We start from the raw sequence: 24,346 nt of genomic DNA on the forward strand, positions 1-24,346 counted from the left end.
TTTGCTCCATGAGTCAAGTGTTTATTCTAAGTGTAACATTATCAGTTCTTAGAGCTGAGTGAAAAAAACACTAGTACTTAGCTCCTTTTGCTATTTTGTTCCCATTTTTTCTTCCACTGAGAATTTTCACTATTGTTCATTTAACTTTCCCTCTTCAATTATGGAATATATTTTGTGCAATCCTTTCCTGACCTTAAGACTTCAGAGGGGTTTTCAAAGGATCTACTGACTTGTTGATAGATCCACACTACAATGCCTCCTCCACTGTTTTCCCCGCTCAATACATTGTGAGAATAAGAAGTTATTTTATCCCAGAAACAATTCTGCCTCATCAGTGTACACTCCAGTTGCTGTATTTGTCAATTAGTTTGCCTAAAAGAATAGCATTCAAATCTCTGGAACTAAACCAGAGGTTCAGGTGCCTTTCTCCTTTCAGAATCACATCTATTTTCCTCATCCTTACTCCCACAGTATCATTCTTTCTTGTCAGAATATTACGTGCAAGTTTCACCTCCTGTTCCTTCTGCTTTGGCACACTTTCTGCAATTCAGGCTCTTCAGCTTTTCTTGATCCTATCAGTTGAAAAGGAAAGAGGCCTTGATGGAGGTGGTTTTCTAACTAATGGATTCTCAAAGCCCAAATGTGGACGAACTACAGGGCACCAGTGGACAGCAGGGGTTCTTACCAAATGGTTCATTTCACTCTATGCATCTACCTCAGTCTCTGAGGCAACTACCTTTAGTCAGGTAAAAAGCCCCTTCCCTTGCCTGTAGAGAACACAAGGACCCTAATCTCCTGCAGTAGAAACCTTACTAAAGGGGTATTTTCTCATGAGCATTCATGATACAGCCATAAGAACATCTCCACCTACATCCCATTAGTTTCCTAACAGAACAGAACTTCAGTTAAATTTATTTAAGCTCCTTGGAACAAAATACATAACCAAATACACACATTTCCCCATGTAGATATAAATACTTCAGCATCCACATGAAACTTATGCTAAATTTAGGCTGTTCATTGCACACCTTAACAAAGCAGCAGCTGGCAACCCTTGAGAGCATGAAAATGCTATTTTAAGAGAGTCTGTTGTGTTAATGCATTCATGCTCCCACCTACAGTATGCTAACATAGTTCTAAATACACACTGATGCCAAATGCAGGTATTTAATAAAGAGATATAGAAGACCTTAACTCTAGTCCAAAGAGAAAACTGGTCATTTAACACACTCTTAAAATATGTTGTCTGTGTATGGTTTATCACAGGATTCTTCCATCCAGATTCTCTGCAGTCATTTCTCCCTGTGAGTTCAGAACATACTTGTGGGACTAGGGGTTTTGGCTTCCTTCTTCTTTTGGTTTATATGTAAATATGTTTAAATTTTTGTCTTGGAAAGCAAAGCATTTATCTCTTAACATCCCTGTTATTCAGCACTGTTTTTCCCATAGCAGACAGAAAAGAGGGATAGCACGGAATTCACATGCTTACTTTAAGCAACCATTTTTTATTTTGAATACTTGCTTACATATAGTCAATTTCCTTTCACTATACATAACGGTGATACATTGGAGACAGGTGCTAGGAATTACCTAAACAAGTCACAGAAGGTACTCAGCTGGTGAATCTATTTAGAGAACTCGCTGCGAACCAGTCAGCTACCCTCCATGCTTAATGGAAAAACATGTTGAAAGCTATGGGTACTGCTTGAGGCCAGCAAACCTGGTTCTTTCTATCACGGATCTAAATGATCTAAGATAACTGAACAAATACAAAAACCCACTTAGAAACTTCCTCCAGATTGATAAATATGTATTCATCAATACAATACCAAATGCTCATTTTCTAGACAGTTTTTGACTGCAAGACAGTCAAATGAGAGGCTTTAAGCACATACTCTGTTCGAAGATTTCCTTTTGTCTACCTCAGCAAGGAAAACGCAGAGTTGATCAGTACACATCAGACCTTACCCTAAACTAAGCAGAGCTTATGCCCCTCTGCTGATGTTCTCTACTGATAATCTGTTTATCTGTCATAGTTTACAGACAGACACATTTGGTACTACCTATGACTACAGGCTCACTTTATGCTGTTTGAAACAGAGCTCGTATGTAGTCTCCTCTGAATAAATGAGGAGGAACCCTCCCACATTGTATACCTAGTGTTATTTTCCTGGGTTGTATGTTCTTTCTTATACAAAAGGCAGCCCTGGTATTTTATTTTTTTTCTAGGATTTGTCTAACATAACACAGATGAAGTCTGTTAGGTCACTTACCATCATTCAAAAAACTTGTTAGAGAAGAAACTACCAAGAAATTACACTGGAGTAGTTTGATTGGAAGGACTAGTGCTTATAACAAGTCCTTTGGCAGTAACAAAATGTTTTATGAGCATGAAAGAATACATGAAAGAACACAAGATCCATCACTAAAAGCTAAATTCAAGTACTTCTTCAAAACAAAGCAGTACACAGAGAAAAGGCTGGGGGGGAGCAGCTTTTGTACGAGAAACAATGCCTACCCATGCAGAGAATAGTGGTAAGCTCATTCTAGAGTTTTGGAGAAAATATAAAAAATTTCAGGTAACCAAAAAAGAAAAATCCACACACCACAAACCAAATAAAAACCAAAACCCCAAACCAAACAACCCAACTTACTCTTTCTTTAGAGTACTACTTTTGTTTTATTGAAAAAAAAAATACTTAGAACACTCAGACTACATAAGAAACCCTGATAATCAAATATACAGAAGATTAATGACAAATAACAAATATCTGCATCAAAACAATGAAGTAACAACAAGTGTTTTTAACTGGTATTTTGCATTTGTTGTATACAAATACACCAAAGCAAATACACCAAGCTTTGCTTAAAGGTGCGCTGCTGCCAGCCTTGTTTGCTTGCCTTCCCTTGAGGCTGTAAATCGTATGACCTTCAATACTGCATGAAAAACCATTTTATCTAATGTAACGTAGAAAAATACTTCAAAAACATTTTTAGCCTCGAGCTTGCAGAACAAAACTATAACAACCACCCGATACACACACTGCACCGTTCCGGTCTCTGAGCACAGGTCAAGCAAAGGCTGTGGAGACAAGAGAAAGGACACATGTTGTTCTTTCAGACATCACAGGGTTTTTTTTGTTTTATGGGTTTAGGAAGGAGATGCACACCCAGTTCAGTACATACTGAATAGCAGGGGAGTCAAGAAATAAATGCTTTACTTTCCAAGACAAAAATTTAAACACATATTTACATATAAACCAAATGTCTACAGAAATTTGATTTAAAAAAAAAAAGTTTCTGTCTGTTGTATTCTTTTAACAGAAAGGAGAGGAGCTCCTTGTCTGTGATGAAGACTCATAATCAGCATTGTTCTACTACAGAACAAGCCAATGTCTTTCAGTTCTCTGCACAGCTTTTGCAGTGCTCCCACACACTCCAGAGGATTGCAAGGACAAATTTCACCTACACCATTCTCCTGCAGTTAAGCCTCCTGCACGTAATTTCTTTCAGATTCCTTTGTGAAGAGAAGCTATACTCAATTCAACAGCAGCAATTTTTGTCTCCAGAACATTTAATATAGTGTATACCTGTAAACAGGGAAAGATACTCTGCTATAAACATTACTTGACAATATAAAGAGCAAGTGCAGGTGTCAGTAAGTGCTCAAATTTTATCTTGCATAACCAATCTTGTCTGTGTCTATTCCTGCTAGCTTGGAAGTATCTAATACTTCCAATATAGGTACTACAAAGTATCTACTACTGTAGCTTGGAAGTTCACTCGACTCTAACATTAGCTCTCCACACTTTCTCAGATCTTTAATCATCTCTAACCTTGGTGTCAGATCCTCACATTCAGCTTCTGCTGACAACCATCAGCTTTCAGAGCCAAGTTCATTACACTATTTGCTCCCAGCTCCCCCCACCTGCAACCAGAGGTTTTCAGTACAGCAAAATGTTAATTTTATTATACGATATTTCAACAGAAAGTAACTGCAAAAGCATTAAGTCAGTTTATATGAAAGATACAAGAGACATGACTAAAAGTGAGAATACCGAGAAGTTAATCAGAACTAATTAGAAAAAAAACTTTTAATTACTGACAGACATGAATAGGAATCTTAACACTGTGCTTGATAAAACACAGTGCCTGGCAATCAGCTTGAAAATGCTAATCACTGTTGAAGGAAAAGTTACTGAAAATCTTACATAATACAAGATATTAATAGGATGACGTATTACAGCTCATGTTAAACCACAAAGAGTTGATCTGGATGAAATAAACTGTTTGTAGAAATTATTTAACGATATTAAGATCTCATGGTGGCGATTTAAACAAAGAATGATCTAAGGTTAAATCGTACCTTCAGTAGCATGTCTTCCACAACAGCTCGACTCTCAAGAGTTAAAGGTTCATCTTCAGTAACAGCTTGCTTTTCTGAGGATCCTAGAATGTAACTGACATGCTACTAGTTTAGATCATGCACTTTTCATTCTGAAGGCAAAAAGCCAAACGTAATACTCACCCACTGTTCTCAATGATTACAAGATCATGGTTAATACACCAAAGTATAAGCATGATTCCAGTGACAACAAACATGAATATTTGTTAATCCTATAAACAAACTATGGCAGAATGAAGACAGTTTTAAGCATAGAAATACCAAGATACTGTTATTTTACAAAAGCTGGAACTTCAAGAGACAGTCATGAATTCTGGTGCTACAGGATAAGGTGAAAAACCCCATACATTAAGAAGAGCGTAGCACTAGAGAGGAGAAATAGCCATCACCATTACTGTCAAAGAAAATGCCATTTTGCAGCCACATTAGTGTTTCGGGGTATTTTACTGCCACGGAAAAAGCAAAGTACCACAGCTGTGGGAAGAGATTAAAAAGCCCTAACTGCCCCATGTAGGAAGGTGAACATCCACATAGATACAGCAGTAAAAATTAGAACTTAACAAAAAGCAGACACATTAAAACTAACCCAGACAGAAAGAAACCTATCACTGCTTGATAGAGCAAAAGATAAAAGCACTTTGGTGTGGAGAGTTAGGTCAGGATATAGGTATTGAAGAATATTTTAATACCACTTTTAAGTAGTACAAGCTAATTAAAATCAATACAATACCACATGATCATTTTCTAGACAGTTTTTGACTGTAAGACAGCCAAATGAGAGGCTTTAAGCACATACTCGGTTTGAAGATTTCCTTTTGTCTACCTCAGCAAGGAAAAAGCAGAGTTGATCAGTACACGTCAGACCTCACCCTAAACTAAGCAGAGCTTATGCCCCTCTGCCGATGATCTGTTTATCTGTAAAAGCTTACAGACAGACACATTTGGTGCTACCTATGACTACAGGCTCACTTTATGCTGTTTGAAACAGAGCTCGTATGTAGTCTCCTCTGAATAAATGAGGAGGAACCCTCCCACATTGTATACCTAGTGTTATTTTCCTGAGTTGTATGCTCTTTCTTATACGAAAGGCAGCCCTGTCACTTTGTTTTTTTTCTAGTACTTGCCTAACATTACGCAGATGACGTTTTCTAACACTTCAGTACTACAATGCTAACAGCAGCTATATAGAAAATCACTCTGGAACAAAGCAGCATAAACAGTTACCTCTAGGCATGCCACTAATATTAACAGGAGCATCCCCCAACACTATGTCTGGCGGGCAAAATTTAGCTGTCAGTCTTATCAATAAAAATTCTGCCTTTACCTCTCAAGAGAGTCAACACTGAAACAGAACAAATCCCTCTTGTAGTCAAGATGCTTTGGGGTGTATCTGTAAATGCTGCCAAGTACCATTGAGCAGCCAGAGCAGAATAACACTTCTATCATGCTGTAAGAAAAATACACAACGTTTAATCGGGAGAAATGAAACAGGAACACCTTTCCCCACACTTATTAAGAAAAATAAATAAATAAATTTTTATCATGTTCTTTAGCACCACAAACTACTGCTCCAGGCCCAGCTCCCGGCCCTGCCCGGGGGCATCCTTGCCCACCAGCAGCACCGCTTAGCGCGCTGTTCCTCACCGCCTCCCCAGGACCTCCGGGCTCCCTCAGGAGAGGGAAGGACGAGCCCAGGAGGAGAAGTCCCCCCCACACACACGCCCCCGGGCAGCAGCCCGTGCCTCACCATCCGCTCTCTCCGGGCCGCTTGGAGAGCTGCCGGTCCACGTCCACCGAGACGCTGCTGGCCGCACCTGCGCGGAGGGAGAGAGGGTAGAGGTGACCACGGGCAGGGGAGCAGGGCAAGGCGCGGCGGGGCGCAGCGCGGTACTCACTGCTCAGGAGGATGCAGCCCTCCTTCTCGTCGCTGGTCACCCAGCTCAGCGTGTCCCCAACCGGCCGCCTGCACCCAGCGCACAGGAACACCATGGGGTTCATATCTGCTTCATCCTCGTCCCCGACTATCAGCTGCTGCTCCGCCGGGGGCGGCGGCAGCAGCGGCGGAGTAGAATGAGGACGAGTAGGACGAGGACAAGCAGAATGAGGACGAGCAAAATGAGGAAGAGCAGAATGAGGAAGAGCAGAATGAGGAAGAGCAGAATGAGGAAGAGCAGAATGAGGAAGAGCAGAATGAGGAAGAGCAGAATGAGGAAGAGCAGAATGAGGACGAGCAAAATGAGGAAGAGCAAAATGAGGAAGAGCAAAATGAGGAAGAGCAGACTGAGGAAGAGCAGACTGAGGAAGAGCAGACTGAGGAAGAGCAGACTGAGGAAGAGCAGACTGAGGAAGAGCAGAATGAGGAAGAGCAGAATGAGGAAGAGCAGACTGAGGAAGAGCAGAATGAGGAAGAGCAGACTGAGGAAGAGCAGACTGAGGACGAGCAGACTGAGGACGAGCAGACTGAGGACGAGCAGAATGAGGACGAGCAGAATGAGGAAGAGCAGAATGAGGACGAGCAGAATGAGGATTAGCAGAATGAGGACGAGCAGAATGAGGACGAGCAGAACGAGGACGAGAGGGACGGAAGGGTCTCCACCCGTCGTCCATGTCCAGCAGCGACAGGGAGTCCTCCAGCTCCTGCGTAACACCCGAGAACGAGTAGCGCCTGCCCGCCATGATTCAAACAGCCCGCGCCGGAAGCGGCAGTGACGGTTTCCCGCGATCGCGCCCGGGCGGGAAAGAACCCTGTGGCCACGCCCCGGCGGGATGCCGGGGGTCGGCGGTCAGCTCCGATGGGCCTTGGCTGGGCGCCCAGCGGAGGCGCTGTAGCGCTGCAGCGGCTGGGAGCATGGGAAGGATGCGGATGCCGATCGGCGCTTTGCAGGCTGCCTTGAAGCGGACTGGCACCTTCCGCGCGGTGTTTGTATGCCTTGCTCGCGATTCGGAGTGGTGTCTCGCTGCATACCGTGCCCTGGAGGCGCCCCGGGAGAGCTGCTTTCCCTCCCAGAGGCCTGGCCCCGTGAGCAGCCCTGACCTCCGCAGCTGCAGCATAGTCAAGGGGGCTTCAGAGGTGCAGCAAGCAGTAGGCTGAGGGGCTCTTTCGCGTTCAGCACAAGCGGCTCTGTGAGGCTGGATGAAGCCCGTTTGCGGTGTTGCTGAGGCACAAAGTTGCTGTGGGGCAAACACCTTCCACTGGTCTGCCTTAGTGGTGTTCGGGAGCCTGCCTTTCCCTCCATAGCCTGCGGGGTGGAGGGAATGGAGAAGTAGCAAAGCAAACTACATGGTTGTTCCAATACATCATTCATTTTTGAAGCATTTCATAGGATCTTGCCTACCTCTTTCTATCAGGGCAGATCCAGAAATGTCTTTCAGCCTAGCTGAGTGCAGCAGCTCCAGAGAGCGCTGCGTGGCCACAAGTTTGTGAGAGGGGAGGGGACGTGACCCAGCTGGCACTTGTCCACCCCATTCTCAAGCGACTTGACAGCCGCCTCGGGTTAAAGTATGTAGAGGATAACGTGAATGCCCGCCAGGAAGCGAGGATTACTGCAATGACGTGTCCGTCAGACATCAGTATTCATTGCTGCTAGATGGTTTTTAGTATCAAGGCAGTCCTTGAGCTGCGGGACCCCAGAGTGATTTACACAGGCATCAGTTATGCAATCCCTTTCTGAGAGCGCTGAAGTACAATGAAAAAAAGTATTTGGTTGGAGTTCTGAGCTGGTTTAAAATGCACTACTGAAATGGCTAACAGAACAAACTCCTCTGAGTACTTCTGGTCATATGAATATTACTGGGATTACATAGATCCAATTCCAGTAGATGGAAGCAAGTTGAAGGTTAATAAATGTAAGTATTGGAGAGCAGTAGGTGCTAATCTAGACAGTAAAAGTGTTGCATTGCTTGTCTCACTGACTTTTTGGGGTTTTTTTGCAATAGAGCCCACGCTGGGTTGCATGTGCGTGGTTTGTGTGGATGAGTGCCTGCCTTCCAAACTGACTGTGCTCTAATAGTAGTTATTACTAATACTGAAACTCTTTGCTTTATCTTACAGTATTTAAAACTATAGGACTGCTAATTTACTTAGAAGGACAGATTTTTTGAGCCGTTCGCTAAGTGGAAACCGAATGACTTTCAAACCTGTAGGTTTGGGTGCTGGTTACCTGTATGCTGCAGTCAGAAAGGTTAGCTAAATGAGCAGTTTTCCAGAAGACTGTCGAGTTTTTATCTTGGGACATGAAGCTTACATTACAACTGATAAGCGTTCAAAACCTTAGTAAAAGAAGAAGTATATGTTTCCATTAGCCAAGAACAACAAGCTGAAAATACATTGTTACCTTTCCTCCTCTGATTTAGTGATACTGAACTGTAAGATAAAGTAATATGCATATTTGTCAAAATACTTTATTGCCGTGGAAGCTGATTCTGCTTGGTTTAGAAGTTAATTTTCAAGGTATATTTATAATGAAATAGCATTCACCGAATTCACCCTGCAACAGTTAATTTGTTTCACCCTTGTTTTTGCACAATGAGATAGCGGTGTCTTTTTATGGTTATTTAAAGTGGCAACTAATATTTTTTTTTCCTAATGTAGCTGCATTTTTTTCATGTTTTGATAAGATAAAGTAACAGCCTAAGTCATGAGGGATTAACTTAACCAAGTGTAGCTGGCTGGATTGACGAAGATCAGGGGAGAGCGGATGGGCATGTTTGAGTCATTTAGGCTATAGGCAGCATTCTCCCTCGATTGCTGCCATGTCTCTGCCTGTGGTTGTATCCTCATTTGAGTGACGCAGCTTTACTGGGTGCTATTTAGTTTACTGAAGACAAGTATGACTGTTCACATGTGGTTTCAGACACTAAAACTGCTTTCCCCAAGGTTATTAGAGTGGTCTGGTCTGTGAGAAAAGCATGATAGTGTTTCAAAATATTTTTGTGTCTCTCTAATTAGCAGTACATGTAACTGTCTTTCTAATAGTAAAGATTCAACTGAGCAATGCCCAGAGCTCTGTGCCCTTTGTTTGCCTTTTGAGAGCAAGAATAAGAAAAGCGAGTAGAAACTCCTACTCTACTCTGCCTCTAGAAAAGCTTTTCTGTCCACTCAGGTAAGCCCGGGGTTAAAAGCACCATGCCTTAAAGAACGTTTTGTAAATACCCACATCCTTCCAAATCTTGCTCCACCATACCGTAAAGCAACACTGGTGCAGAGCAGCTTCTGTAATTCGCTTGATTTTAAAGTTAGAGTAGATTATTACCCCTGAATTCCAGTGGGGAAACCCCAAACTGCTGAGTGAAGCTAGCTGTAAGTCCCCAGCATGTGGCTGGCTTAGCAAAAACAAACCAAACCAACAAAATGAGGAATCTTTCCTCTTTTTCTCATTAATAATGCCTTTCTAACATTTGGGTTGCCTGATACATAACAAGAGGTGGAATTTGTGTTACAGCATTTCCCTCTATGGCAGTTTATAGGATATTTCTTCTTACCCTTCTGCCTGTTCTCTTGAAACTCACAGAAGCTGTGCTTTTGGGAGAAGATGGTCACCCTTTATTACATTTAAACTTGTTGATAGTTTCATGATTTCAATTAAAAAAGCAGAGTAAACCTATCTCTTACAGATTTATATATATTTTTTTTTAATCTGTTCTCTTTCCCTAAAGAAATAAGGAAGTCTGTCACCTTTCAGGTCCTTTTGTATCCTAAGGAGATGATTTATGCTTTGTGTTTATGCTTCTCATCTGCTCCTAAACTAACTCAAGCTTGATCTAGATAGAAAGGAGTGGAGATCTCAAAAATAGGAAATATCTGCAAATTCCTACAGCTGGTGACTAGATGATAGAGGAAGAACATTGTGAGTGAAAACCTTTACTGACCAAAAGGCTGCAGGGTGAGATCATGCCCTATTGGACACCAAAGAAAATCACTTTTGAGCTCAGCTTTGGGAAACAAAGCTGCAGGGAAAACAGATTTCTGTGCCCAGCTTCCAGACAAGAAAGAGAAAGATACAGGCGTAGGGTTTGGGTTGTACTTTTTTTTCCCCTCAGCAGGTTAATGTTAAGGCAATTTTAGTTCCCTGGGGAATCTGTTTATTTCTAGGCAGCTTGTCAAAATGGAATGCTGCTCCATTATTTGTGTCTTTTAAAGAGCCCACGTTGCCTATACCACTTACTAAACGAAACTAAAAATATTGTTGTTGTTTTTTTTCTGATAGCCAAGGAAGTGAAACTTTTTATTTCTTTTTCTTCCTATAAATATTTTTCATGTCAGCAGTCTAAGAGGAATGGAGACAGCATCACCTTAGTGCTTTTATTCTTCCTTCTGCAGACACCAGTGGGAGAACAGTGAGTTACAAGTTATAAAGAAAACACCAAGGAAAACAGTTCCATAGTTGGATAGTTCTTTCCTTGTTTTGAGTAAAAGCACTAGCCAAGCAATGATTATACTTTGTAGGTTTTCCTGTCTTTGTAGTAGTATTTACATTCTTATACCTTCAAAAGCCACTGTTAGGTTTAATGTCTTCATGTGCTTGGAAGTGTGTAGAAGCAATAAGTTCAGCAACTCTTTGCGCTTTGCGCTGAAGATGAAATGTGATAATTTTCCCTCAGATAGACAAAAACGTTCCAAGTTTACCAAAATGTAGGATACCTCTGGGATCACAATAACCGCTGTGTTGATATTCCAGAGGGCGTCTGCTGACTGACTGCAATGGGACCTGGACGTTTGTTTAGGTGCATTGCTGAATCAGCCCAAATGAATTATACTGTCGTCATGACCCCTAGGATGGGATTATAGCTCCCTAATTCAGTTTTGCCTGTTTTGGTTCTTTCATTTAATGTAAAAACAGAGACCTGAAGCTCTGCACTTTCTTTCCTCCAAAATGGCCTGTCCCTGAAGCATTGTGAGACTGTGTGTGTCTCATGAAAAGGAATCTAAATCCAGCCATAAAGTCGTGGTCTTGCTTCCTATTGATAGTGTTATGCAGCTCTCTCCATTCTGTATAAAAATAATAAAATGCTTAATTGGCCCATGAACTAATAGGCTATTTAAAAACATATGCACACACACAAAAGGTGACTGTAAAATTTAGCAATAGAAAAGCTTTTTCTAGATTGTTAAAGTAAGTTATTCCAGTTTAAAAAAAAAATCAAAGTGCATGACTTTGAAAACAGGAAGTTTCTGTTTATCCCTCAAGAGTTCAGACTCGCCCTGAGACCCGGAACAAATTTGTTTAGCCTTAGTGAATTCCATGAATCGTCTTAACTCTGCTTTTAAAAGATACAACCAAAATAGCTCTAATTGATAGGGAATTCTATAAATTCAAAGTATTCTTTTCTGTTCTGATGACTTTGAACAGTTCAAAACTTTGAGCTTTTCAAAATACCCATGGACCATGATCTTGTCCCCTAATTTTCCCTTGAGCAGTTTGGGTGGTCCAGTAGCATCTCATCACTTTTTCCCGTAATGTGTTTGGGAAGAGCAGGTCAGAATATATATAATCAATAGAATCACAGAATGGTTTTGGTTGGAAGGGACCTTAAAGATCATCTAGTTCCAAATGCCTTCTACAGGCAGGGACACGTTTGCTCTCTCACCTCCTAATTTACCATTCTCTGAGTTAAAGCTCAGTAAAACTTTTTTAACAGAGGAAGAATAAAATAAGCTAACCCTCCACATTCTCATTTCTCAGTAGCCCAACCAAAACTCACTTTATAATAGGATTCCAGCTGGGTCAGCTCTAGTTTTAGGTTTAAACGGAGCTGGGATAATTCTTCCTAAACTGTTTGTGGCTCTGATGACAGCACGTTCTGAACTTCTTCACAAAGAAACACCTAATCAAACATAGTGGACCTGATTCAGAGAACACAGTGTTTTCTGTCCTTTCAGATAGAAGATTTATTTTATCTTGGTCAATATTTGTCTCTGGAGTCAATGACCCTTCTTTTTCACCTCGGTCTAAGTGAGTAGCTGGTTATGAATTCAGGGCATTTCTTGACTTGTGCCCTGCAGAACACCCAGCCTTTTCAAGGCTTTAATTTGGACAGTTGCCACCACCACACTGATCCCAGGAAGGAGAATTGTTGAAACAGTGACCAGATGTGCTACTGGTGCTGGAATGAATTCATCCCATCCAACAGCAAGCCTGTAACTCAGGCAGTAATTTGCACAGCACCCTAGCCTTCATTCATGAAATAGTAACTCCCTTTTCTCCCTCAACCGTTTCATACTCCCATTAGCACTGGTCACCCAGATCAGTGATCAGATAATCTGTTTTTGCTTTTATTAATAAAAAAAAAGCTCTTCATCTGAATTAAGGATAATAGCAGTGGCAGGGTCTTAGGCTGGGTTAAACTATGGTTAAAGTATGGTGAGCCCATACTTTGATGCTAGGAATCCACATACTTGTTTCTTAAAGAAACCACTTGGTCCTGATAAAGCAGACTCCATTTTAAACTATTTTATGATCATTACGGAAGTATTGCAGCTGAACAGGGGAAGCTTTATTCATTCTCTTCTACTGGACTGATGTGCCGTGAGGGTCATGGGCACTTTTCAACGAGCTTTCCTTGGTATTTCTCTTGGTTTTCAGGGTTAGAATTCCCTCCCTGAAAGTGTCATCCTAAAGATCATGGGTTGTTGTACTTTTTCATCTAAGAGTAGGATTTGGCTATGCACTGGTCAGTGACGGCTCAGTCTTGAGCACCACACTGCTTACTGCGCTGTGGTTTTGTAAAAGGAACTGTACATATTACTTGCAAAGAGATAAAACTGTGAAAACCATGCCAGGTGCTCAGTATTACCATTTAAATATGTTCACTATTCTACTCACCGTCACCCCAACCTCTCCCCCAGCTCTGGCCATGCACTGTTACAGTAAACTGATAGGAGACTCTCAGGACTTCTAACAACTTGGCACTCAGATTCCTCTCTCTAAAAGGTTTCATGAAATGGAATTAATTAAATGACACACCTTTCTTACAGGTCATAAATGATACTGCTGTGTTTTATATTTGCTATGGTACCGGTGACAGAATTACTGTGTTGTGTCCACAGATTCTATTGTCATAGCCTTTTGGGTTGGGCTTGCTGCGTTTGTGACGTTTCTTTTCCTTATTTTACTGTGTATGTCCCGCTCTGGATCAACTTCAGTAAAGTAAGTACAACCAGAGATAAAGTAAGTATAGATCAGTGTGCTAAAATAAGCTGCATGAAACATTCATTCAGTGCTTCAAGTGGTCCAGCAATCACATACCACGTTTATAATTGCACCTAGAGATGGCACTTTTCATGTTATTATTTAAGTGTCTCTCAACCCACAGCTATTCACTGTTGGTTATTAGTCACTTGGGTAAAAAATAAATGCACAGCTGCTGAGGTTTGCAGGTGACAGAAACATGGGGGAATAGTAAACCACAAGGATAGGCAGAGCAGTCTGGACTGTTTGGTACACTGGCAAACAACATGCATTTTCCTTAAGCCAGTTACCATGATCACATGCTATGTAAGTATCTGTTTTACATACAGAATGGGAGAGTAACTCCTGTAAACCACACCTGAGAAGGAATCAGAATGACAGAATGGTTTGGGTTGGAAGGGACCTTAAAGATCATCTAGTTCCAACTTCCCTGCCATGGAGGGGTACACCTGGCACTACTGGTAAAGTGGGTGAACACAAGCTCCCAAAGCAATTCTCTAAGCCTTGAGCAAATGAAGAGAAAGTTTGTTACTGTGCTCAGGAAGATAATAGTATGCACACTGTTGCTTAAATTGTCCCAAGAATGCTGTGCTTATGTTAGACAGCACTCTTTAAAAGGGGTTTTAAAGAAGCTGGGAAGAATCAGAAAAAACCTCATTTGAGTTCCAGAAACACATCCTACAGTGAGAGAAATGAACTCAAGTAGTTTCTCAAGGAGCAGCGGCTCCAAGATGCTCCTTGTGAGCTGTCTTCATTTTCAGAACACTAGTGTCCACTTCAAGAGCCCCTTGATAACTGTCATGGCTGGAAGGTGACTGCACAAACTCTGATGTACCACATGTTTTATGTTAGGGTAATGACTCACTTGAACAACTTGGAGTAGAATATTAAATGGGTTGTGATTAATTCTTCTTTTCACTTGATGACTGAACAGCTGGAGAACGTGTATTTGCATTCATCCAAAAATTACTGTAAGGATGTACTGTATGGTCTATCATTCTCTGGTCTGTTATGCAGAAGGATAGGCACGCTTCTTTCTTGCCTAAAATAAGTGTATGACTCAGTCCTTAAACACTTTCTAGTTCTTGTAGGATAAAATAACTCAGTAAAATTACTGATTTATAATTGGCTGAAGATCTGAATTTTCCTTTTGGTGTTTTGTTTTGCAAATCCTGGCAGGAGTATGACAATACCTTCCTTCCCAAAGATGCCCCGTGTCTGAACTTCTGGCCTTCAGCAAAGTAAGCCCATGGTAAAATTACAAATACAGAGAGAGGATTAACCCCTTGGAAGTGTGGTTGTGAAATGACTTGGAACACCTGCCAGCCATGGATGTGTAGCATTCACAGTACCAGTCAGCTTAGGAGTGAGAAAACAGGGTCACACTGGGGTTTCTGTTGGGAGAGAATCTTCTGGAATTACCCCCAGTCCAGTTCATTAGTGATTAAAGTTTACAGGTGTGATTTTGTCACTCTCACCTGAGTACCTTCATTTGAATTTCCATAGAGTGCTGTTCAGCACTAGGGAGACAGAGTTGGGTCTGGGCTAGCGAGTACCCCAGAAAAGCATCTTCAGGCTTAGCATGTGTGCAGTATATCTAGATCTGCAGAGATCCCAGAGCCCCGCGTTTGCATCATCCAGACTGTTTTAATAGCTGGGCTTGATGAAACAGGGAAATATCCTCCAGTGGCAGGTAGAATCATAGAATAGCTTGAATTGGAATGAGCATTAAAGATCATCTAGTTCCAACCCCCTGCTAATGCACAGGAATGTTTTCCACTAAACCAGGCTGCTCAAAGTCCCATCCAGCCTGGCCTTCAATACTGAAAGGGATGGGGCAGCCACAGATTCTCTGGGCAGCCTGTTCCATTGTCTCACCAGCCCCACAGTGAAGAATTTCTTCCTAATGTCTAACCTAACTCTACCCTCTTTCAGTATGAAACTGTTACCCTTTGTCCTGTCACTACACGCCCTTCTAAAAAGTCCCTCTCCAGCCTCCCTATAGGCCCCCTTTACGTACTGGAAGGCTGCTATAAGATCTCTGTGGAGCCTTCTCTTCTCCAGGCTGAACAAGCTCTCTCACCCTGTCCTCACAGGAGAGGTGCTCCAGCCCTCTGAGCATCTTCATGGTCCTCCTCTGGACTCACTTGAGCAGGTCTGTGTCCCTCTTATGTTGAGGACACCAGAACTGTACACAATACTCCAGGTGAGGTCTCACGAGAGCAGAGGGGCAGGATCACCTCCTTGGACCTGCTGGTCACACTTCTCTTCATGCAGCCCAGGATACGGTTGGCTTTCTGGGCTGGGAGCACCTATTGCTAGCTCATTTTCAGTTCTTATCGACAGAATAGCCAATCTGTTCTAGTAGAATGTTTCCATCTGAAACCTCCGTTAGTGAAAACAGAGGCTGCATAAATACCTCACTGTTGCCAGGCACATCCCTAGTCTCCTAAAAGATTGCAGACCCTGTCCTATGAAGGTAGCTGCAGCAGATGTGCCTGGTGGAGATGCAGCGCCCACTGATGTGCAGCACCCACCTGTTGAAGGGGAATGTAGTTCTAGCACTGCCTGTGATTTTGAACTTTGCCAAGGACAGGTTTCTGTTTGCAGCTTTCTACATTTGGTTTACTTTGTTTGCTGCTGGTTTTTCTGGCAAGCACACTTACTGCAAACAAGGATGCTGAGCAGAAAATTCAGCTCAGCAGATTCGGCAGAGGTTCAAGATTAGGTCACCAGCAAGCAGAGGGAAATGGGTATAACATGGCAGTAAAAAGGAGCACTAATATTCTAATTTATAGGCACCCTAAGGCCTCTGGCATGCTCACAAAAGGTAACAACAACAATAAAAAGGCAACTTGCCCAAATAAACCACGAAGCAGGAGGCAAGCTAACAATACAAGAAATACATGGAAATGGACTTAAAATTACAGAGTAACACAGGCATGTTCCCATTAATTTACTGTTCCTAAAAAAAGATGGCAGGAGTCTGTGTACATGGAAATCTCAGAGTGCTTGGAAGACTTAAACAAAAGTTGTTAGGTTCTGGGGTTTTTTTGGTTTGGTTTGGTTTGAATTTCACTTCTGCATTATGTTACTGAGTGAAATACTTGGATTTAAAATATCCATATTTATCCCTAGTATGTATGTTCAGTTTTGTCCATCGAAAGGGCTGTTATAAGCAAGGAAAGTCTAGGGATATTTTGTGGCGAGCTCAGGAATCATTAATGGAAAGCAGTGTTGGATGAAATTTGCTGAGGCTTTGAAGTAATCTTGTCTTATCATTTCTTCTGATCTTGAAACATGCTGCAAGAAAACAATTTTAGGACTGAGGAGAATATTCAAACATGCCCAAACTTGCCCTTAATTGAGTTCCATGTGGTTTTTAACCCCCACTCCAATTCCACTTCTTCTGATTCCTGCAATGAAATGAAGTGGGGTGCCTGAAAGAAGTTCTTCCCATTAACTTCCACCATCCTCCCCTGTTGTCATCTTTGTTATGCAATCCATCCATTACCCTTGGCGTGACAATCATCTAATTTCTGCACTGAAATCTCCTGTCTCTTTTCCTGTGATAATTGTGATACATTCACCCAACAAATGCACATTCACGTCACTGGTCAAGGCTGGAGAACTTTTACCTTCACTGTTCCTGTGCTCATCCATCTCTCCGTCAAGCCTAGGGGCATATGGGGCAGCGTGTACTCTTCCAGCTTGCTCAACTGCCTGGTGAAACAAGCGTGCTTTCAAGTCTGGCCATTCATAAGAGCGTACCTTCTTGCTTCAGTTTGGTGTTGAGCAAACCCCACTGCTGCCTGTCAGCTGTCTATTGTCAGCTGGATCTCTGTGGGTCCCTGAAGATTAGGTTTTGGCCTTGTATAAGGAGCAGTAGTTGTATTGCTTTCACCACTCTCTGTGCCAAAGTCTTACTATTTTGGCCAGGGTATGTCAGATACCACAATATGGTCTGCTGAATTTTACCCGCATCTCCACACAGAAGTCAGTGCTAAAGGATCTTCTGAAAGGTATATCAACACTAGATCTACTTATGCCACAGCATAATCCTTAGACACTGAGAAATTCCAGACTTGAATCCATGATCCGATTGCACCACATTCTTCTCTGCAATAGAAAGCAATTTGGTGCCAAGTCAGAGTGAGTTCAGGCAAGGGGAGAGGACTGATGCTTGCAAGAGAGCTGTATGTAGCAAAGAATCCACGTCCCAGTCCCTTTTGTCACACATCCCTACAGAAATAAATGAAGAAAAAAGGTTTGGGGCATGGGACCAACTGTTTCAAATGCATGCCAAGGCAGTTGATTACCACACTGCTATAGTCAGAGCCAGTATTAACATTTGGTTCAGCTACATTTCCTCCCATCCAAACTGATACAGGAAAATACAGGTTAGTGGCTGGAGGCAGTTCCCAACCAAGGCTTGGAACTTCATGCAGTGGAAGGGAGCAGGGAAAGTTCCTTCCTGGACCTTTCAAGAGGGGACACCGGTTTCCTGACAGCCGTGACTGAGGCCACTGTGGACATCCAGAACCTTCTGGCTATTGCTTTCCTACCAGACCATGTAATACAGGGGAAAAAACCAGGGTACCCAGACAGTTGGAAGATCTGCATGTCTCATCCCTTGTCCATGTTTCTTGCTGCCATAGTAACCTCAGGGAGGCTCAGTCAAGGGACTCTGACATGAGCCTTGCTGGCTTCAGACAGATTTCTGGCAATAAGAAACACCATTCAGTGTTTATATATTTGTTTTCCTTTGGCTACCACCAACTTTTGCCCATCGCTTCTTGGGTATATGGTAATATTGTCTGAAGATACAGCTTGCCAAACAGAGATGTGAGACTTGGCTTGAAAACACTTGCTCTGCAGCCAACTTCTTTCTCAGTTTGCAGGTGAGCATTTCCTTCATGGACAGATAGATAACCACTGATGTGGTGGACAGAATGTACAATGTCCGTGTGCTCTTTCCATTTTTTTCCCTGTCCAGGTCAATTGCAACAGTTGCTGCATTCCTGGAACTGGGGAACTATTTTGGATATTTGATAGCTCAGGGGTTTCGGTACCTAGGACAGAAAAAAATCTGTGGCAATATCCTAGATCTCACATGAGGGCAGGTAGTTCTCAGGGGTTGTGGTTGGTTTTTCTTTCTTTAGCTTACCTTCAAGACTGTGATATTCATTAGTGAATTCAATATAACCACCTTATACTACAATCAAAAAAGTACCTATTCCTGCGCACAAAGGCATTGAATCTCACACTCCAGGCACCATATTTGGATGACCATAAGATGTGTCATAGTTCTACTCGGCATGCTACCTTGTCTTCAGGGAGGGGAAATCCTTTTGCATACTACAGAAGATCCTCATGAGAGGTACTTCTCTGGCTAAGCATACCATGATCCTGTTTTCTACTTTTGTAAAGCAGTTTCTGCTGTTCTTTACTTTATCCAGCCTTTTCTTTCCTAGCATAGTAGACTGTTCCCTGGCATCAAGGTAAATTCTCTGTCTATAAGTTCACTTAAGGTACACTCAACTGTGATCTGTACCTACTGTCTCTCACTGGTGGTAATCACATATTCTCACACCCAGGTATCTTGAACTTTATAACCAAGATTGGGTAAGAGCTCAGAAAGAACCCAGTTTCTCAGTCGTACTTAAATGTCATATCTCTCACAAGACCAGTATTTGAGGTCTACATAACTTCCCTGCATAGATTACAGCATCATTCCTTGTGTCAGAAGAAGCTCAGACTGCCAGGTCTTTTCAGCTGGCTTCCCACATACGGTGTTCCTGGGGATCTAGCCCAATTTCTCCCCAGTAGTTTTTGAATTTAATCTCAAACATCAGATAATAAATCTTGCTATTCCCAAGCTCTGATTTCAAGGGATACAGCTGCCTTTCAGACCTCCATCATGACAGAGCTTTCTCTTTCTCTTGCCAGAACCAGCTCCCTTTGATGTGAGCAGCTTCAGACCCACAGGGGCAGAGGCTGTTAAAGCTGTTAGCTAGGGACTGGCAAAGCCTGTTACCAGACTTTGGTCACCAGAGCTCAATACAGCGTCTTCACAGGGAAGTGTTCTCATTCCCGTCATCTAAAGAAGCACACTCCATACCTCTTGGCAGGTATCATGCCACTGGAGAGAGGTCTGGGATTGGTATCGCGCTTGGTGTGGTGCTGCTGAGCTTGTTCAGAGATAACTGATCTCCAAGTGAAAAACAGCTAGCTGGGGTTTGTATAGCACCAGGTGCTGCGTGAACTCAGAGCCAGGAATAGAGGCTGCTTGCCAGTAGCCAGTGTCCTTCCAGAAATCCCATGCACTGAGACTGCAGTTGAGATGGATGTGAGGTCAGAACTTACCCTCTGTGGCTCAGACATTCTCCAAGTCTGGTGCAAACATCCAGCCAGATGGACTGTGCAGTGGGCTGCACTGCTCAGGTACCAGGAAGCAGGCTGTGTTAGCATTAAGGTGCTCTCGGTTGCTTTCTGAAGTTCTCCCTAGTTCTTCATGAAAAATGAAAAGATGGGGCTTTTTGCTTTAAAACTGTTACACAGCTTGAAGTGACACAACAAAGCTTCCATCTAATAGCGGCCACTCAGATACTGACAAGTGGTAACTGTCAATTGAGTGAAAGAACTCTTCTCCCATGCATTTGAGTAGTGTCCTGTGAGCAACTGTATTATCAAATCCAACATTATCTCCTCTCAAAGGGTGCAGAATGCCCAGCCCAGGCAGTCCTGAGATTATGTCAGCTCACTCTCAAGGGACATAAACTAAACCACAGACAACTCATGCACCGGAGGTTTGAGAGTGCTGCCCGCTGTGGGCAGGGATGCAGGCTCCCAGATGTCTCTGCCCAGGTACAACTCGCACAGAGCTCTCTGCATAGAACAAGTGCTTGTATTTAAGTTGTTCAGGGTTTCTCGTTTCTGTGCCTAGTTTAATCACAAGGAAGATGCCTTGGCACTGCATCTTCCCTTAACTGATAAACTTCTTCAGTAAAATTAGGGATAAATGTGTATTTGCATTAGAAAAATATTATAGTCATTCATTAGTGAAGAAGGCCGAAATGTGATAACTGATTTTTAGTGACAGTGATTTTGAGACAGATATTTACCACACTGTCTATCACACTGTGAAAATTCAGAATCGCAGCATCACCTACTCCAGCCTTTCAAAGATCAGATCCGTCCCCAGGAATCCATAAACGCAAAATATCAGCTCTACGTTTTTTCTGAATAGCTCAAGTTTTTCTGTGTGCCAAAATTCCCTGGTTTTAGGAGATTAGTTTATGAAAAATCTGAAGTTCTCAGTGAAAAATATTTTTGCCAGGGTTGAGGCTTTAAATTCAATATATTAATATTGTTTGAATAGGTCCATCACAGCTAGCTGTCCAGTCTGTACTATATGACCGTTTGCTCCTTCTTATATCACGGTATCTTTATCTGCATGTTTAATTCAGAGTGACTTTACGTTTACTTCCAGATTGCTGATTAAAAAGCTGAACAGGATGGGGTGGGTGCTTATGGAGTCCTGCTAGAAACAGCTACAGTCAGAGATCATTCTACAGTTACTCTTTGAGAAGCCAAATTCATACAACACCTGTTTAATGGGGCTTGTGTATAGTCCTTTTTAAAGAAGGCAGTATGGAATACAAAGTCAAATGCCTTGCTGCAGTTTAAATAGCTCCATACATCCTCCAAATTGTGTTCCCCTGAAGAAATGGCATCAGACATTTTTCACCAGTGTGGTTTTCTGTAACACCACGCTGTCTGGAACGAGTCTGTCTGTCCTTTGAAACACTTTTTCAGTTGTATCTTATCTTAGCTTTAATTCCATGATTTTGCCTGGGGCTGAGGTCAGTTGCACTGCTTTCTAGAGACCTGGTTTGACCCATTCAGTCTGCGAGTACTGGGACACCAGGGCTCTTCCAGCCTCCTCAAACTTCCCTGCTGTTCCAGGGATGGTTAACAATTAACTAGAGCTGGACAGAGTTCTCCTCAGACAGTCTCCAGGCCTCAAGGATGCAAGTTCTGTAGATGATTTTCAAGTGCTTAATGGACTGGAAAGACAGCATCCTGTTTGGTAAGAGTATTTTTGTCTTGTTTCTGTCAAAGAGAAGAGAAAGCCCTTGAACATGCCTGCAACATAGCAAAGAAAACCCAAGTCTGCCTGCCTGCAGGGGGCCTGTTGCTGAGACTTTGGGGTTTTGTTTTGGTTTTTCGATTTACCACTAAGCAAAATCCCTGTTGTGTTAGTCTTGTCAGGCACAGATACTTTAAGCTTTCATCAGCAATTAATCAATACAAATTGGAGGCTATAAAGTTTATATTTCTCCAAAGTATTAAAAATAATTATTTTCTTTTTAATCCCATTTATTTTATTGTATTTTTGTTTAGATTTTGGTTGTAATGTTTGTCTAACTACTGAACCATTGGCTTTTAGTCAAAGATGTCTTCTTTCTTGTTTCTGAAGCCATGGCTCCAGGCAAAAGTTTTCCATTTTAATTCTCACTTTTGTGTGAGTTTGTATGTTTTTCTTCCCAATGTAATTTTCCTCCCCACCTTTGAAGCCCTACGGATATAGTAGTAATCGGGATCTTGTGTTCAGCCATGCTGAATGGAACTTACTGCTTCTAGGCCAGGAGGCATCTGCTCCTTATGTTTTTAGGGTGAGGTTCGGGAAGCTGCTGGGAAGAAGGCTCAGGGAGGAGGAGGCGGCAGTGTGCACTCTGCTGTTCTCCTCTCATTGCCCCCTCCACGGCCTTCTGGCAGAACTATAAAGCTTTACATTGCCATTATATGTACACTGGCGATTTCCTGCTACCCTAGTCCTACCCACTCTTAGGTCTGTCCCATTTTCTTGCTGAGACCCCCACCAGCCCTTAGAGATGCATCTCGCCTTTTCCTGACCCCAGAGCCAGGGATTCCCTCCCAGATATCACACATCCCTCTTGTTCTTGCCCCCAGTGACACCCATTCACAATCACACAAAGCTCTTGTCCCTCTTCTGTCTCCCAGGAGCGGCCCTGACAGTTCCCTTCACCCTTGTACAGAGAAAGTCATAGCAAACTTCCCAGTTTCCTCTTTAAAAAATCCATCTAAAGATCAAGGTCCCATGTTGAGGGGCAAGGGTGAGTCACAATATACCAGCCACAGCACACACTTTTGGTCATACTCTATTTCCAGGTAAGAACATGATTCTCATGGTGGATAATGAGAGCTGAAGTCCAAAAGCATTTGTCCTGTTGGATTCAATGTTTTTGAACCATCTTCTATATTGTTACAGACTTTGATATTGTACTTGCTTATGAAACTGCTGCTATTTGTCTTCCAAACAGATGTCCCTGATAACAGTACTTTCTTTTTTCCCCTCTCCACACATTACAGACAAGTGTTTGTAGGGAACCACATAGAAGAAAGCAGTTCCAATGGTGGACATACTCACTGCGATGAGCTCAGTGGCCCATACTCAGAAGTGGTTGCTTCTCAAACATGTACCTCCTTTTCAGATGAAACTGGCATTCATGGAAGGACCTGAGCCTGAGTTAAAACTGGAACAAGTTAAACAAAACCAGCAGGACAGTTCTCCTGGCTGCAGAGGGATCAGTGCTGTGACTGCCTATTGAACACTGATACCACAAACCTCAAACAGTTCAGGAAGAGAAGAAGAATTTCTGTCAACAACCTGAAGAATCCTGGATGCATAACAGGAAGTGCTAACAGCCATATCTGAGCAATGGTGCTGGAGTTGCCTGATCTACATTATAGATCCTCATGATGATGATAACTATAAAATTTCTCTCTCTTTTCTGTGTAAGGATTCAGACTCAAACCCCTCTCCAGTGACATGGTGCAAAGGCTGTGCTGCCGGTTGAGTGGTTCTCATTAAAACCCATTTGACTGCAAGCAGCTTTACTCCTCCAGCAGGAAGCCTATTCCAGTTATGCCCCAAGTCCTGTAAAGAGTTCTGCCTTGCTCACCTGAATGCACACTGAGTTCTGTTACCCTCAGGGGTATCTGTGCAGCATCAGTTTTCACTGGGTTGCCTTGCTGTGAAAGAAAGCATCCTGCTGGTCTTACTGAACAGGCAGCATAACCAATATTGTGTATTCACCATGAGCACAAGTCATCTGTTTCTGGCTCTATCCTCAGGTCACACTCATCAGCTGCATTTTCGTGACACCTCCACTTGCTCATCCTCTGAAAAACAACAATGTCATGTGCAATAGCCAAAATAAAACCTTGTTTTTAGAAGGGTTACAACTTGCTTCACTATCTTAAAGCTCAGCAGTTCCCTCATGGATATGGAATTTACTTTATTTGGTTTTCCATTAAAAAAAAAAAGGTTTACTTAAAATTTATTAAAACACAGTTTACCTAGAACAGCCTTTAAAAAACTAATGGCAGCACTGGGTCTTACTGAATAAAGTCATTAGCTTTACCTGCTGCCAGCAAATAGTTTTGTTAGCAATAACCATTTACTTTTTGTTCCCAGTTTCTGATGGTAGATGGAAAAGAAACTTAATATCAAACAATCTTGAAACGATAGCAGTTACTCAGGCATTATAGAAAGAGATGTGTGTGTGGAGATTGACGATGTACTGTCCCACATGTGTGTTTAGCATTTATATCAAAGCTGGCAAAGCCACAAAACCAACACTGTTTGTGCACCAGTTGCCTGCTTTGAGCTGGGGCTGACAAATCATTTAACAGAAGCTACAGGCCTCTGTGAGGGTCACAGCAG

General features: G+C 42.4%; 2 protein-coding genes across 2 annotated transcripts; one reads left to right on the forward strand and one right to left on the reverse strand.

Annotated features, from left to right (window-relative positions):
- Positions 1-2,790: 2,790 nt before the first annotated feature.
- On the reverse strand, positions 2,791-6,437 carry MIS18A (MIS18 kinetochore protein A). The gene is made up of 5 exons (XM_061359110.1): positions 6,301-6,437; positions 6,153-6,219; positions 5,730-5,852; positions 4,367-4,460; positions 2,791-3,590 (listed from the first exon to the last, which is right to left on the reverse strand). The coding sequence occupies exons 1-5, from the start codon at positions 6,401-6,403 to the stop codon at positions 3,510-3,512; spliced, it is 468 nt and encodes a 155-aa protein (XP_061215094.1). The 5' UTR covers positions 6,404-6,437; the 3' UTR covers positions 2,791-3,509.
- Positions 6,438-7,882: 1,445 nt separating this feature from the next.
- Positions 7,883-23,280, forward strand: MRAP (melanocortin 2 receptor accessory protein). Its single transcript, XM_061359111.1, has 3 exons — positions 7,883-8,251; positions 13,452-13,551; positions 22,990-23,280. The coding sequence occupies exons 1-3, from the start codon at positions 8,146-8,148 to the stop codon at positions 23,138-23,140; spliced, it is 357 nt and encodes a 118-aa protein (XP_061215095.1). The 5' UTR covers positions 7,883-8,145; the 3' UTR covers positions 23,141-23,280.
- Positions 23,281-24,346: the final 1,066 nt, after the last annotated feature.

This window comes from Neopsephotus bourkii, unplaced genomic scaffold (assembly GCF_033783945.1).
Source record: "Neopsephotus bourkii isolate Nb327-2 ecotype Australia unplaced genomic scaffold, CSIRO-AGI_Nbou_v1 NB_962, whole genome shotgun sequence".
Lineage (NCBI taxonomy): Eukaryota > Metazoa > Chordata > Aves > Psittaciformes > Psittacidae > Neopsephotus > Neopsephotus bourkii.

Coding starts and splice junctions, on each gene's coding strand:
- MRAP (XM_061359111.1), top strand. CDS start 8,146: ATGGCTAACAGAACAAACTCCTCTGAGTACTTCTGGTCATATGAATAT. Junction 8,252..13,451: donor CAAGTTGAAGGTTAATAAAT/GTAAGTATTGGA, acceptor TTGTGTCCACAG/ATTCTATTGTCATAGCCTTT. Junction 13,552..22,989: donor TCTGGATCAACTTCAGTAAA/GTAAGTACAACC, acceptor CACACATTACAG/ACAAGTGTTTGTAGGGAACC.
- MIS18A (XM_061359110.1), bottom strand. CDS start 6,403: ATGAACCCCATGGTGTTCCTGTGCGCTGGGTGCAGGCGGCCGGTTGGG. Junction 6,220..6,300: donor GGGCTGCATCCTCCTGAGCA/GTGAGTACCGCG, acceptor CCCTCCGCGCAG/GTGCGGCCAGCAGCGTCTCG. Junction 3,591..4,366: donor TGGAAGACATGCTACTGAAG/GTACGATTTAAC, acceptor CCCTGTTTACAG/GTATACACTATATTAAATGT.